A 13,759-nucleotide genomic window follows, 5' to 3' on the forward strand; every position below is an offset into this window, starting at 1 on the left:
GTTTGCACGACCAAGGGGCCTCTCTCTTCCCAATGATGGCCGACTAGGCCATCTTCTGCTACATATGCAGCTAGAGACATGAGCTCTGGGGGTACTGGTTAGTTCATATTGTTGTTCCTCCTATAGGGCTGCAGACCCCTTCAGCATCTTGGGTACTTTCTCTAGCTCCTCCATTGGGGGCCCTGTGTTCCATCCAGTAGATATATGTGTTTTAATACTCTCAGTAGTTAATGAGCAGGTGGACTCATATCTTAGATTTAATTTTAAACTGTGTTTATTCTAGTTAAGTAACTCTTGTCCCCCACAGTGTCCCCTTTCATTAATAAGCTACCTTTGATAAGAACTGAATGTGTTGAAACTTACAAAGCACTTATGAAGTGTGTGGGGGAGCTAAGTTCTGAGTCCCTGTTAGTTGTCTTACTATTTTCCATGTACAGGTTTTCCCACATAGATAAGACCTAGATGGGGTGGGACAGGAGGAGAAGCTCACAGTGCTGTTGGCTCCCCGTTGACAGCCTGCCATACTCTGCTGCTACATGCCTTTGGGAACCCAGCCCTAGACAGGCCATACGATATCTGCTCCACCTCACTCTGCCCAAAACCACCAGAAATGGTGGGGTGGGGTGGGGCTGGACACGGTGTTGGTTTTCAACTGTGTCAAGCTTCTCTGTGTCTTGTTCATGCACCTAGCTTGTGGTGCTCACTGGTTCTGTTTGGCTGTCTCCTCTGCCTGAACAGGTCAGCAGTTCTCAGCCCACACCTGCCTCCCCGGGACATTCCACAGCCATGGTCAGTGTGCCTAGTTCCCAGCAACACCTTTCAAATAACATGTGAGTAAAAAGCTCAGAACCAACCCGTCCCTCCTCTGCCACCTAGTCTCCATGCCCACCCCATAGCATCCAAACAGCCAACACCACCCCTTCCTTCTTTTCCACCAATGGTTGAGAGTACGAATGAGCAAAACACAGATAGAATTCCCAACATTGCTAGGAGGTTGGGTATGGAGTGGTCTCTATTGTCTCACTTCAGGTTTAAAATATTGAGTCATAAGTGAATATTGACTTGCTATAGTCAGTAAAAAGAAAAATAGATTCAACATTGGGGTAAGAAAAACACTTGCAAAGAACCATTTGATAAAGAGTTTAGGAGTATCTCACAGTCCTTAAAATCTCAGGACTACTAGGCATGTCCAACCTGCAGCCTACATGCCACGAGAGACCAAACATAGCTGAGAATTCAACCCAACACAAAATCATAAGTTAACTTAAAACATTGCCAGATCTATTTTGCTTTTGTTATTTTTTCATAAGCTCAACTATCCAGTTCTGGGGCCTAAATTTTGAAGATGACAACCTCATGTCACAAGAGTCAAAAGCTTGGACATGCCGGGCTGAGGTGACCCCAAATCCAGCACAGCAATTAAGTGCTTCCTTCAGTGCCTTTCACGAGGCAGCTGTTCTCACAGCTGAGCCTCACTGTTCCCTGTTGTCCGCACTACCACGGTGACTCACACCTGAATGCCACCCACCTGATTCCTGGGTGAACTTTAGAATAGCATCTTAGTTCTCACTCATTTTTGCGTGACACAAACCAATTCCCTTCCACCTACCTTTATGTTAAAAAATACTGAGATGATCACCCCTGCCTCCTACTTCCTAATGTGCACTTTACAGCAGCTACCTGTCTCCCAGGCTGTTCCCAGAAGTCAAACAAACCCTACTCTCAGCCCAAAGAGTGTTTCAGTTTCTGTGCAGACTCTGGTGTCCTGAGCCTTTCTGTCTTTGGACCCACAACAAGGCACTAGGTAGACTGTCACATACCTCTGCCACTGATCCTGATTTTCAAGCCGTTTCTCTGATAGAGGCCAGTTCCCCATTGTCACAGTGCCCAAGTTGGCCTATCTGTGATTTCCAGCTATATGGAGGGGAGAGACCAAGCCTGTTTCCTCCCCTGGCATTCCAGCCAGGTTGTTCCACTTCTGTCTGCCTTCCGTGGTTAAGTTTCCATTTTTAGTGATCTGTGTTGCTAGGTGCTGGCAGGTGAGATACAGGGACTGGCCTCCCCTTAGTCCTTCATCCACTCCGTCATCTCCTCGGGCATGTTCTGCTTCCCTTACCAGATCCTTGTGTGTCTAGGTTTGTAGCCCTACACACTTACTCAGCCCATGGACCCGAAGAGCTGGACCTGAAGAAGGGAGAAGGCATCAGGGTTCTGGGCAAGTACCAGGATGGCTGGCTGAAGGGCCTCTCCTTACTCACTGGACGAACTGGCATCTTTCCAAGCGACTATGTCATCCCAGTCTTCAGGTACGTCTCCAGGGCCCTTCTGTGTGTTGAACTGATAATGGCAGACCCCGTGCCTTTTTCAGAGTACAAGCCAAGTAATAACTTTTGCCTTCACATTCCATTAACTTACACACAAAATATTTATAACTTCTGTTTCCAGAGGTCTCACCATGTATTTATAGGCTGGCCTGGAACTTAGCCAAGTTGGCCTCAAAGCCACAGACCTTCTGCCTCAGATTCCCAGGTGCTAGGACCACAGGTGTGACCCATAGTGCCCAGCTTCGCCTCATTTAATACCCTGGCCATGCTGAAGAGCCTGGCATGTATTATTCTCCACATGAAGTCACTGATGCGCAGTGAAATGACTTGCTTAGGACTGTGTTTGAGGCTTTCTACTGCCAAGGCCCACATTTCCCACATCACATCTGACACCAAAACAATACCATCGATGAGACTAATTGGAAAATGTGACCAGATGCCTCCCCGGGGGAACCTTAGAAAGGTTCTCAGAACACTTGAGTGTGAGACAGAATTTCCATAGAATCAACCCCATGGTTGTCCAGCCATGCCCAAGTGAAAGACCAGTTACCCTGAAGGAGCCCTTCCCTCTCAGCTCTCCCAGTGACATACCTAATCAATGCCACTGACCGGCAGTTTGCCCTGCCTCTTCACACTCTGCCCATACGTTCACACAGAGCTCAAATCTATTGCCACTCCTCCTACCTCCATCACCACCTGCCCAGCCATGAGGCAATGAGGCCCTTGTCACACGCCAAACCCTGTCTTTGTGACATGTCAGAGGGTCAAAAACCCGGAGAGTGGCAGACTCTATGAGACACTTTGGCAGACCTGTGTCCAGAGGAGGGCAACAATAATGGTGAGAAAAGAAGGAATTGTAGCACTGGAGAAACTGATGGCATAGGCTGCTTTAACCTGTGGGAAACAAAGAATGGGAGTGACGTGTGTGCCAGGAACCAGACAGAGGCCATGAAGGGCAGCAGAAGAGATGACTTGGGTTCAAATAAGGCTACATTTCCTAACATAGAATTACCTTTATACAACTGGCTGGCCAGGTAAAAGGTCCCTATTTAAGAAGAGTACAGGCAAAAATGAGGTCCTCAAGCGCCTCAAGAAAGAAAGGGGATATATATATATATATATATATATATATATATATATATGACAGAAGTTGGAATAAGACATCATAACCATTCCTTTCAATGTAAGATCCCTAGAATTTGTTGGAAGAGTAACAAACTGTGTGTAATTGACTCTTTGGTCTCTTTAAACAGTTATTGACTTTTTTTTCTAGATTTAGTTTCTATGTATGTTTTGCCTGCATGTGTATGTATATGTGCACTGTGTGCAGGTCTGATGCCCTCAGAGACCAGAAGACAGCATTAGATCTCTTGGAGCTGGAGTTACAGATGGCTGTGAACCACCATATGGGTGCTAGGAACCGAACTCTGGGCCTCTGCAAGAGCAACAACTACTCAGCTATCTTTCCAGTCTCTTAATGTTCACTATATGTCAGATATCATACCTTTCCTGCACTTGGGAAAATATTAGTAAATAACACACACACACACACACACACACACACACACACACACATGCACCTGTATCTGTGTGTAAAGATTTGGCCTTACTAAGAAGAAGGGAGAATTGGGGAAATGTTAGAGTAAGCCAAGATGATTGTGGAGAGAAGCACATTCCAGGCCACAAGAACAGCAAGTTCAAAGGGCCTGGGGTAGGGATGTACCTGACACGAAAACCAACTAGACTGGATTAGAGCAAATGATGGGTAAGCCAATAGAAGATGAGATCAGAATGGTAAGTGGGGCCAACTCATCTAGAATTCTTACGTCATAATGAAAGGTTTGGTTTTAGCTCCACAGCAGAGGTTTTGAGCAGAAGAGCAATATGATCTAACCTATGTTTAACCATAATCTCACTGTTTGCTGGGTTGAGAATAAACTAGAGAAGAAAGGGCAGAGCTAGAAAATCTAGCTAAGAGAATACCATACCAGCCCTCCTGTGAGGGTAAGTCATCATGTTGACAGCATATGGAGTGGTAATTGAAAACCGTAGATTCTACAATTACCTTAAAGCTAGAGGCATCAGGGGTTTTCTAACATTAACTATTAGGTGGGAAGGGATAGAGGATTTAAGGTGAATGTGAGGTTTTTCCTCTGGTAAACCCATAGAGTGTCTACTTTGTTAGGATGCCAGTGATGAAAACATTGGCAGATGGGCTTAGGCTGTGGGCAAGGGAACGCTTTCTTCACAGCAGATTGTGAGGTGCCTGTTAGTAACACAAGTAAAGGTGCTGGTGAGCCACTGAGCAGACGTGTCAAGCATTGAAGAGAGAACCCTGGTGGTGTGATGCTTTCTAAAGCCATGAGATTAGATGACATCATTTTGGTATAATGAGAGGTCAGGAGATGAATAGGGAGCCAGAAGCAAAAGTCTCCAAAGAATAAGAGGAGAGACAGACCTAGAGGGTAAGGTCATTGCAACAGTTGCCATGGATGGAAGAGTTTGATAAGAGGAACCAAAGCTGGAAGGTATTAAAAAGAATGTAGAGTAACCATGAAGGGTCAGTGATGGACAGGGAAAGATGCCTATCCTGACCTGGACCTGGGAACACTTTCTTCTATGGGCTCTGGCCTAAGTAGTCCAGGGTCCATGCTGACTGCCACCATCTCTGCTTATACACCAGGGTTAGCCCAGAGTCCAGGATGGATCATCAAAGTACTAATATGAATGAAAGTGGTCATATATTTACCATCCATACATGAATACTTTGAGGAAGTATAAACTGAGGAGAGCTCTCCATTTCCTGGAACAATTGGGATGTGTGGTCGTGTGGTGTGTGTGGGATTCTAGCTTCCCAATGTTCCTTCTTCTATTGTCTCTCCTTGGTCTTTTCTTGGGTAGGCACCCAGTGTTCTCAAGCAGGTCATGCATTATCTGCGCTCACCCCTCTGAAATGGCTGTGTGCCAGACAGTGGTGGGGTTCTAGCACCATAGACTGACAGTGAGCTGATCCCCATCTCTAAGTCCACAGAAATTGGAACATTAGCAGATACCGAGGTGCTAAAGCTGGGCATAGTTTTCTCATGGGGGAGTGGCATTCTCAAGAACAAGCCCCTCTGTCCCAAAATGCTGTTGGGTTAGAGAGGATCCAAGTGTTACTTCCTTGATATTTCTCATACAAAGAAAGCTCCCATTGCCACTCACCTTAGAGGCGGATTATACACGCCAAATTTATCCAGCTGGATACAGCTGGTCCTTACTCATATCCACACGTCCATCATTTTAAGTTTCATCCTCCCGTTTCTCAGGACTGGAAAATGCTGTCCATTGTCAGCCTTGTCTCTGCTATTATTATCAGGTTCTACATGAGAGACTAGTGGGTTAGACAACTCATGCAAGGCTCCTTTCTGCTCTTTCTGCCTCCCTTGTCTGTTTCCTAGTTACAATGCTGGCTCTATGGTGCCTTTAACTCCTTTGATGTATAATGCTAACAGCCATGGCTCAGAGATGGAAGATGCCCCCCCACCCCCGGGCTCTGACACCTTTGCTCTTACAGCATCATGCCCTACAAACTGAGATAGAGTTTAGGGATTAACTGTAGATAAGAACTGGCCAGAGCTGGGCATTGTGACATGTGCCTGTAATCCCAACACTCCGGGAAGCTATGATAAGAGGATTGGCATGAGTTTGCGACAAGGCTAGGCTATATAGTGAATATCAAGCCAGCCAGGGCTACATAGCAAGACTGTCTCAAAAAAAATTGACCAAAATTACAAGGTTTCTATTTAATATTCAATAAGTGGGATATTTTATGTACTTGTACTGACAAAATATATACTCCAGCTACCAACATATCTAGTTCCTATTAACCACAGCTAAATCTTTGCTTCCATGATGTCTCTTCTCCTTCCAGACCCTGGGAGCTTTCTTTGTATGAAAATTATCAAGGAAGTAACACTTGGATCCTCTCTAACCCAAGACATAAGCAGGCTCAGGTTTACAAAGCAGTTGTCATGCATCCATCTGTCCAGCATCCAAACCCCTTCTTAACAGCACCAGCGTCCACTTGACTCTTTTTCCAGTGTGGTTTCAGTAGGTGGTGATCCTCAACTTTCCCATTCCAACCACAATTAGTTCTCTTTTCTTGGGAGTTGTTGGTGCATGAGACAGGGTCTCATGTAGCCTGGACTGGCCTTGTTGTTGTATAGATGAAGCTCACCTTGAGCTGCTTATTGTGGTGTTGGAATGATAATGGTCCCCCATAGGCTCATAGAGAATGGCATTATTAGAAGGTGTGGCTTTGTTGGAGTAGGTGTGGCCTTAATGTAGTGGGTGTGGCTTTATTGGAGGAAGTGTGTCACTGGGGGGTGGGGTTTGAGGTTTCAAATGCTAAAGCCAGGCCCAGTATCTCTCTCTGTTCCTGCTGCCTGAGGATCCAGATGTAAAACTCTCAGCTCCTTCTCCAGCACAGTGTCTGCTTCTGTACTGCCATGCTTTCTGCCACAACGATAATGAACTAAATTTCTGAAGCTGTAAGCCAGCCCCAATCAAATGTTTTCCTTTCTAAGAGTTGCTGTGGTCATGGCATCTCTTCACAGCAGTAGAAACCCTAAGACACTTCTCCTCCTCCTTCCATCTCCCAAGTGCTGGGATTACAGGTATGTGCCACCATGGCAGTTTAGCTTGACCAATCTTGCAGACCTACTTCTGACTAAACTGGAGCCAGGGAGAAAAGGATACAGAGAAGCTGAAGATTATTATGGTGAGACCAGCAAATAACACCAATCCTCTGACATCACGTCCCCAACCGAACCTTCAACTGCCCACTCAAACCCTGCTCTTAGGTCCTTTCCACCTGGCTCCTGTCCTCCCAGTAAATCCCCTTCTATGTAATTATGCAGAATGGTTCTTTATTGTAGCCTTCATAGACACATATGCCTGTCTTGGGCCTTATGGGTGGAGGAAAGGGACAAGGGGCCATCACTTCCTGGCCTTTCATTCTCCACACAGACACTACAAAGTTGGCCAAGGGTCAACCTTTCTCCTTCAGAGAAGGCTGTTTCTGTGGCAAGCCCAGTAGAAGTGCTGTGTGAAGTACTCTCTTTGAAAATAGGATAAGCGCTAATACTACAGAGAGAAAAGGACACAGGGACCTGTTAGCAGAGCAAACCAGAATATCCACTCCTCCCACTTAAACCCAGAATGTCTTCTAGTCTCCTCTGGAAAGCAAGGATCATAATGTCTTCAAGTCTGGGGTTTCCTGGGGATTAATTAATACATGTTAGCAAAGTGCTTTGATGTTGGAAGAAAACGCTAGGTAAGTGGTAAGCTTTTTGCCAAAAGACATAGAGGGAGTCAGCACTGGGTGGGAAAATCACAAGTCAGGAGTTCCTGGAATCAAGCCCAGTTGATGAGCTTGTAGCTAGTGCCATAAACTGTCACTCAGAGAAGGGACCAGTGGAATAAGACTGACTTGAGCCTAATTAGCTGCATTCTGTCCTTGCTTCTGTGGCTTCTGCTGGGAAATGATTTGGGAACTAATCTTGCCTATTGCTTACGCGCTTTGAAGCAAGTAACTCCTAGTAGCCTCTTGTTCAAAAGCTAGTCAGCTGCACTCTAGGGTGTTAGCTAGTTTCTAGAGAGCTTACTCAGTGCCCAGGCCGCAGCTCTAGAATACTAGATGAACTACTTCGTTCTACACTGACCACTCCATGGACACCAGAGCAGGTTGACAGGTCTGCATCGAAGGTCCCTTGCAGCAGGCGTCAAGCTCCTAGAACATGTGGCAGCCTGTGTGTAGCATTGGCCACAGTTAAACAATAACTAGCCTACCTTTGTACAGCACTGGCTCATTATTGTAGTACACACTGTGGTCTATAATGAGCTGAATAGTGGAAAAGAAGACAAGGAAGAACAAAGAAAAACAGCCTAAAGAAAACCGTGGAAGACCCTGGGCAGTAGGACACCCGGAGGGTTCTGTACACCAGCACCTTGATGGAGTTCTTTGTCTGTAGTATTTATTATCAGAGGCTATTTCATCAACAGAGTGATGGGGTGGTTGGTACGCTGCACATAGGAGACAGGATGCCAGGTCTGGACCAGTAAGAGGAGAGAAAGGGATGTCAAGTAGCAGCTACTACCATGCACTCCACTGGGGTTCAGACTAGAAACAGTGCCAAGGAGCTTGCTCTTCATAAAACCGTCATCTTGTTCATGATATCACAGCCCAAGACTGAAGTGACAGCATCTTATGAAGTCACTTCAGGGCTACCAGCCACCTTAGTTTATTTCAGGCAGGAAAAAAAAAAAAGTTTTCTCTGCTTCTCTAACTAGCCCTGGAGCTAATATAGTTCAGAAGTAGGGCAGAGAGCTGGCTTAGACCTGGTTTCAAACCTCCAGTCTGGTAATTGCTTAGACAAGTAATCATATCTCTGTTTGTTTATTAGTCTCTGTCTCTGTCTCTCGGTCTCTCCCTGTCTCTCTCTGTGTCTCTGTCTCTGCTTCTGTGTGTGTGTGTGTGTGTGTGTGTGTGTGTGTGTGTGTGTGTGTGTAAGTAAGACATTTATGTGTAAGTAGATGTGAGGTCAACTTCAAGTGTCATTCCTTTGGAATCACCCACTGTGTCTTTTAAGCCAGGGTTTCTCACTGGGACCTAGAATTCAACAATTAGGCTGGGCTAGCTAGCCAGGAAACTCCGAGTATCTGCCTGTCTCTACCTCCCTGAACTGGGATACATGATAAGCAGCACTGGATGATGGGCCCTCATGGTTTCACACAAAGCACATTACCAACTGAGCTCTCTCTACAGTCCCATATAGTCTGTTTAATCTCTATGTTTCTAAAGCCATGGCCATATTGGTACTACCCCAGAAAACTGTTATGAAAAACTCACACTAATATAGGTGAAGTACCTGGCCAGTGTAAGTACTCAGCATGTGTTAGCCAAAATGACTAGAAGGGAGTTCTGAAAGCATTGTGGCAGTCAGTGGACAAACACATTAATCAGCAGTCCATACAGAACACAGAGGCTATAAAATAAGCCTTAGAAATCTTCATCTTCAGAGTGTTCAACATCTAGTGGGAAAGCTACTAGATAAACAAAGACTCGATAAACAAAATAAGCAAGAACAGTGAACTCAGGCTGAAGGAGTGTGGAATGAAGGGATATTAGGGCCATATAAAAGAATGAAGTCCGGGTGTGCAAGTTCTACCAGGACCTTGTAAGCCCTTCCTTGTTGTCCGGACCCACATTGTTTTTAAGATGCAGGGAGGTTAGGATCAATTTAGCCAGGTCTGAGGGTGAAAGATTGGGGGTAGATAGTTGAGAAGGCTATATTCATTTGAGGAAGCTGACTTAAAAAAAAAATGGCAAGAGGGCTCTTGACTGAACATTTTCTTTCTCCATTTCTTCTCTTTTTAAAAAATAGTTCAACAGCTAGAAAGACATCTAGTTTTCCTGATTCCCGGAGCCCCACTGTCTGCACCACATGGGCGTTATCCACCTCCTCTGTGTCCTCCCAGGGTAGCTTTGCAGAAGGTGATCCCCGGCAAAGTGGACCCTTCAAATCTGTCTTTGTGCCCACTGCCGTAGTTAACCCTTCGAGGAGCACACCTGGCCCAGGGACTTCTGGACAAGGGTCTCTTAGGAAAGTGCGGAGCAGCATGAGAAAGAGTAAGTACTGACCGAGAGGTATGTACGTGCCTAGGGCTGACGATGGGGCTTCCAACTGGGACATGATGCAAGTGTGTCACTAGAACAATGTGTTCACTTTGGGCTGAGCCTCTGCAAAGGATAAGTCTCAAAGGACAAGTGTTTTTATTGAGTGTAGCCCAGACTACCCGAAGGCCACTGTCCAGGTCCACTTAAACATATATGGTGAATGGGGTGACACCAAGCTGAGGGCCAGTTTGTCATTGGAAGATAGCCAAGGGGTCCTGATTTTTATTCAAAATCAGCCAAAGGTTGATATTACTACTCAGTGCTCCTCAGTGTTCTAGGGACACCCTTGCACAGGCAGGAGCTGGGAGGTCAAAGATGGGATGCTAGAGACAGTACTAAAAGCCCGTTTTCTACTATGTTGTTTGTGTAATGCATGCAGAGAGGTTCTTCTTGCAAAGGTTATACAAAAGCAAGGTTCACATCCTGAACCCACGATGTCCAAAGTTTTCAAGATTAGTAGAGGTACCTGATGGTTACTCCCAGCACTGCCCTGTGACTTCCTTTCTCCCCTGTATAACATCCACACTGAATGCACGGCAGTTGTATAGAGCTACCATTAATACCGTGCTGTTATTAGTATCTTAGTATACTAAACTGCATGACTTTTCCTCTGTGGGGATTCAAAAAAATCTGGAAGCCTCATTGTACAAGACATCAAGGATTCCTTCCTGTCACAATCCAAGAGTAGGATGTCCCTCCATCAAACTGAGCCTGCCTGCAGTCTCTCCTACAAACTCAACAAATGACTGAATGTGAGATGCAGCATTGCAGACATAAGAATGGCACAAGGGACAGTGTGACACATGAGAATAATGTCATATGTCTATGATATATATATGTATATACATATATATATACACACACATATATATGTATATATATACACATACACACACATACATATATATATATGTATACACAAACACATATATATGTATGTATATATATACACATACACACGTATATAAATATATATATCTATTCAAAAGAAAGAAAGTGTCTTCACTTTCCCATACCCCAGTCTTTGCATCTCACAAATTGCATAGCCTCTTAAATGTACTCTCCTGCCTCCGTCTTCAGCCCTTTCTTTCCTGCCACCCCGCCCCCACCCCCTAGAATTCACTATAACAGCTTGTGCAAGTTACCACTCTCTTTATTTTCCCCACTTCTAAAATGGAAATAATAAAACTCACCTTATCACCATCCCTATGTTATATAGCATTAGCATAATATCCCATCAGATTTAACCAACGGACAAATTTAACATAATAATACCATGTCTACCACATAATGAGCTCTCAAGAACATGGCTTTTTAAAAAAATATGTTTTAGCCGGGCATGGTGGTGCACGCCTTTAATTCTAGCACTCCTGAGGCAGAGGCAAGCGGATTTCTGAGTTTGAGGCCAGCCTGGTCTACAGAGTGAGTTCCAGGACAGCCAGGGCTATACAGAGAAACCCTGCCTCGAAACCCCCCCCCAAAAAAATACACACACACACACATATATATATATGTTTTATTGTTGAAGTAACACTAATTATTAGTAAATAAATCACTTTGTTACTACTACAACAAAACAGGCCCATCTACATCATGAAGGAGCTGGTTTAGGGTTGAGATGTTCCCTCGGCCTAGATCCCTTAGCCATGCAGAGAATTGCATTCCACTAATGACAGCTCACCATTTTTAATAAACTCCTTCTGTATTGCTGTGTAAGTTTTGATTGACCTGGACCTTTAACTGCTTGTGTTACATGCCTACATAATAAGAGAGCATTAAATCTTTTGAAAATAGGAAACTAAACAGATAAACAGGCAAGAAGCCAAATTTCCCACCTATCCACCAGAGCTAAGGACACATTGGCCTGGTGTTGTTTTGTCTTCCCTAGTTCCAGAAGCTTTCCTTTCTCCCTTTTTCCAAGGTGACACAGGTCAAGCTGTCAGTCTCCCCAAAGGCCCATGCCACTCACGGGGCTATCACATATATCTGCACTGTATATAAATGCAAAGGCCAGACTCAGCGCATGGCAACAGGTTTGCAGCAAGCAGCACTCAGTGCATGGCAACAGGCTTGCAACAAGCAGCTGAGACACACCTGGGCTTAATTGTCCACGCTGACTTCCTGCTCAGTGGAAGTTTACAGCCACAATAGGGAGTATAGACTTGGCTGGGGCCCTCTGTGCTAGACACAAATAACTTTCATTCACACATGTGTCCAAGAGGTGTCAGAAAAGACCATCAGGGATGATATGTGGTTCACTAAATACTTGGAGCTCTTTGAGAGATGTCCCACAATGCCTCTCAAGAGGAACTCCCAATCTTTCCCCCAAAGACAAGGGCGGTCGCATACCCTCGATCACCTATAGGACTGATGTCTAAGGGATGGGACTTTCTCCTTTGAGCCTCTCAGAGAGGACTTGGAGGAAGGACTGTCTCAGTGAGGCACAGACCCACACTGTCAGACTTTGCTAGGACAGGCACACTGTGCTGTCCTTCACATAATAATGATAGCTGGTAAACATCGGTGACTTCGGGAGCTGTCAGGAAGTTTGTGTGTCTTGTAAGATGCAATCTGCACTCTGCTGTGGTTCTGAACCTTCACTGAGCAGGAAATAAACATGGACAATAACACAGGTGGTGTTCTCAGCTGCTGTCTTAAGGCACTTGCTTAACTTGTCTATTAGTAATTTCTTCAGCAGGCAGACCACAGTCTACTCTGTTTAGCTTTCCTTCTCTGTTGTCTGCTCATTTTGTGTCCCTCGCTTTCTTTTTCCTCTCTGGTCTGTCTGCCACTGTGTCGGCTTCTCACTGTGAAACTTTGTATCTGTTTCTCTAGCCATCTTAAAAGACTAGAAAAAGAGAAAATGAGAAGAGTGGGGAGGGCAGGGGAGGGGGCCAGAGAAGAGAAGGGAATGTAAATTGAAGCAATATACTTCCAGACACCTTACACAGCATTCAGCTAGACTGTTACCCCCTTGCCAGCATTCCCCAAATGACACCAAATAAAGAATAGGTCACCTTTGAAAGACCCCAGGCGAGAGTGAGCACAGTCACATTAGGAAAGCGTTTGTCTATCCTGGAATATCAGGACACATTGCAACCTACATGCAAAATGATGTCATCTACCCTATTGCTGATACCTGCTCTGTCATCCCCCAGATGGATCCCTGCAGAGACCAGTTCAATCAGGGGTCCCCACTTTCATGGTGGGCTCCCTCAGATGCAGTCCTACCATGGTGATCCGGCCTCAGAGGTTCCAGTTTTATCCGCCACAGGGGATGACCCCTTCCCCAACACCAATAATGGTGGAGATGGGGTCTAAATCTATTCACACTGGGGAGCCTGCCCTGAGCTGCATCAACAGAGGTAGCAAGACCAGGATCCACTCAGCAGGCAATTCCATCATCATGGAAGGCAAAGAAACGCCCATCAAGAGTGAACCGCCACCCAAGCCGCCTGCATCTGCGCCACCCTCCATCCTCGTGAAACCAGAAAATTCAAAAAATGGCGTTGAAAAGGTAGGAATGGAGTGACACTGGGAATGACTGATACTGGGAATGACTGACACTGGGAATGGCTGACACAGGGAATGACTGACACTGACCCTGGGGATGACTGACGCTGACTCTGGAGATGAGTGACATTGGGAATGACTGACACAGGGAATGACTGACACTGGGAATGACTGACACTGGGAATGACTGACACTGACCCTG

General features: G+C 45.4%; 1 protein-coding gene across 1 annotated transcript in view; it reads left to right on the top strand.

Moving 5' to 3' along the window:
* The window catches only part of Sh3rf2 (SH3 domain containing ring finger 2), a 104,495-nt gene that overhangs the window by 86,555 nt on the left and 4,181 nt on the right, over positions 1–13,759 (top strand). Inside the window, exons 6-9 of the mRNA XM_021150804.2 lie at positions 739–830; positions 2,136–2,306; positions 9,752–9,996; positions 13,203–13,561. Of these exons, the coding sequence (XP_021006463.1) occupies positions 739–830; positions 2,136–2,306; positions 9,752–9,996; positions 13,203–13,561 (867 nt within the window). The remainder of the gene's footprint in view (positions 1–738; positions 831–2,135; positions 2,307–9,751; positions 9,997–13,202; positions 13,562–13,759) is intronic.

Source organism: Mus caroli, chromosome 18, assembly GCF_900094665.2.
Source record: "Mus caroli chromosome 18, CAROLI_EIJ_v1.1, whole genome shotgun sequence".
Taxonomy (NCBI): domain Eukaryota; kingdom Metazoa; phylum Chordata; class Mammalia; order Rodentia; family Muridae; genus Mus; species Mus caroli.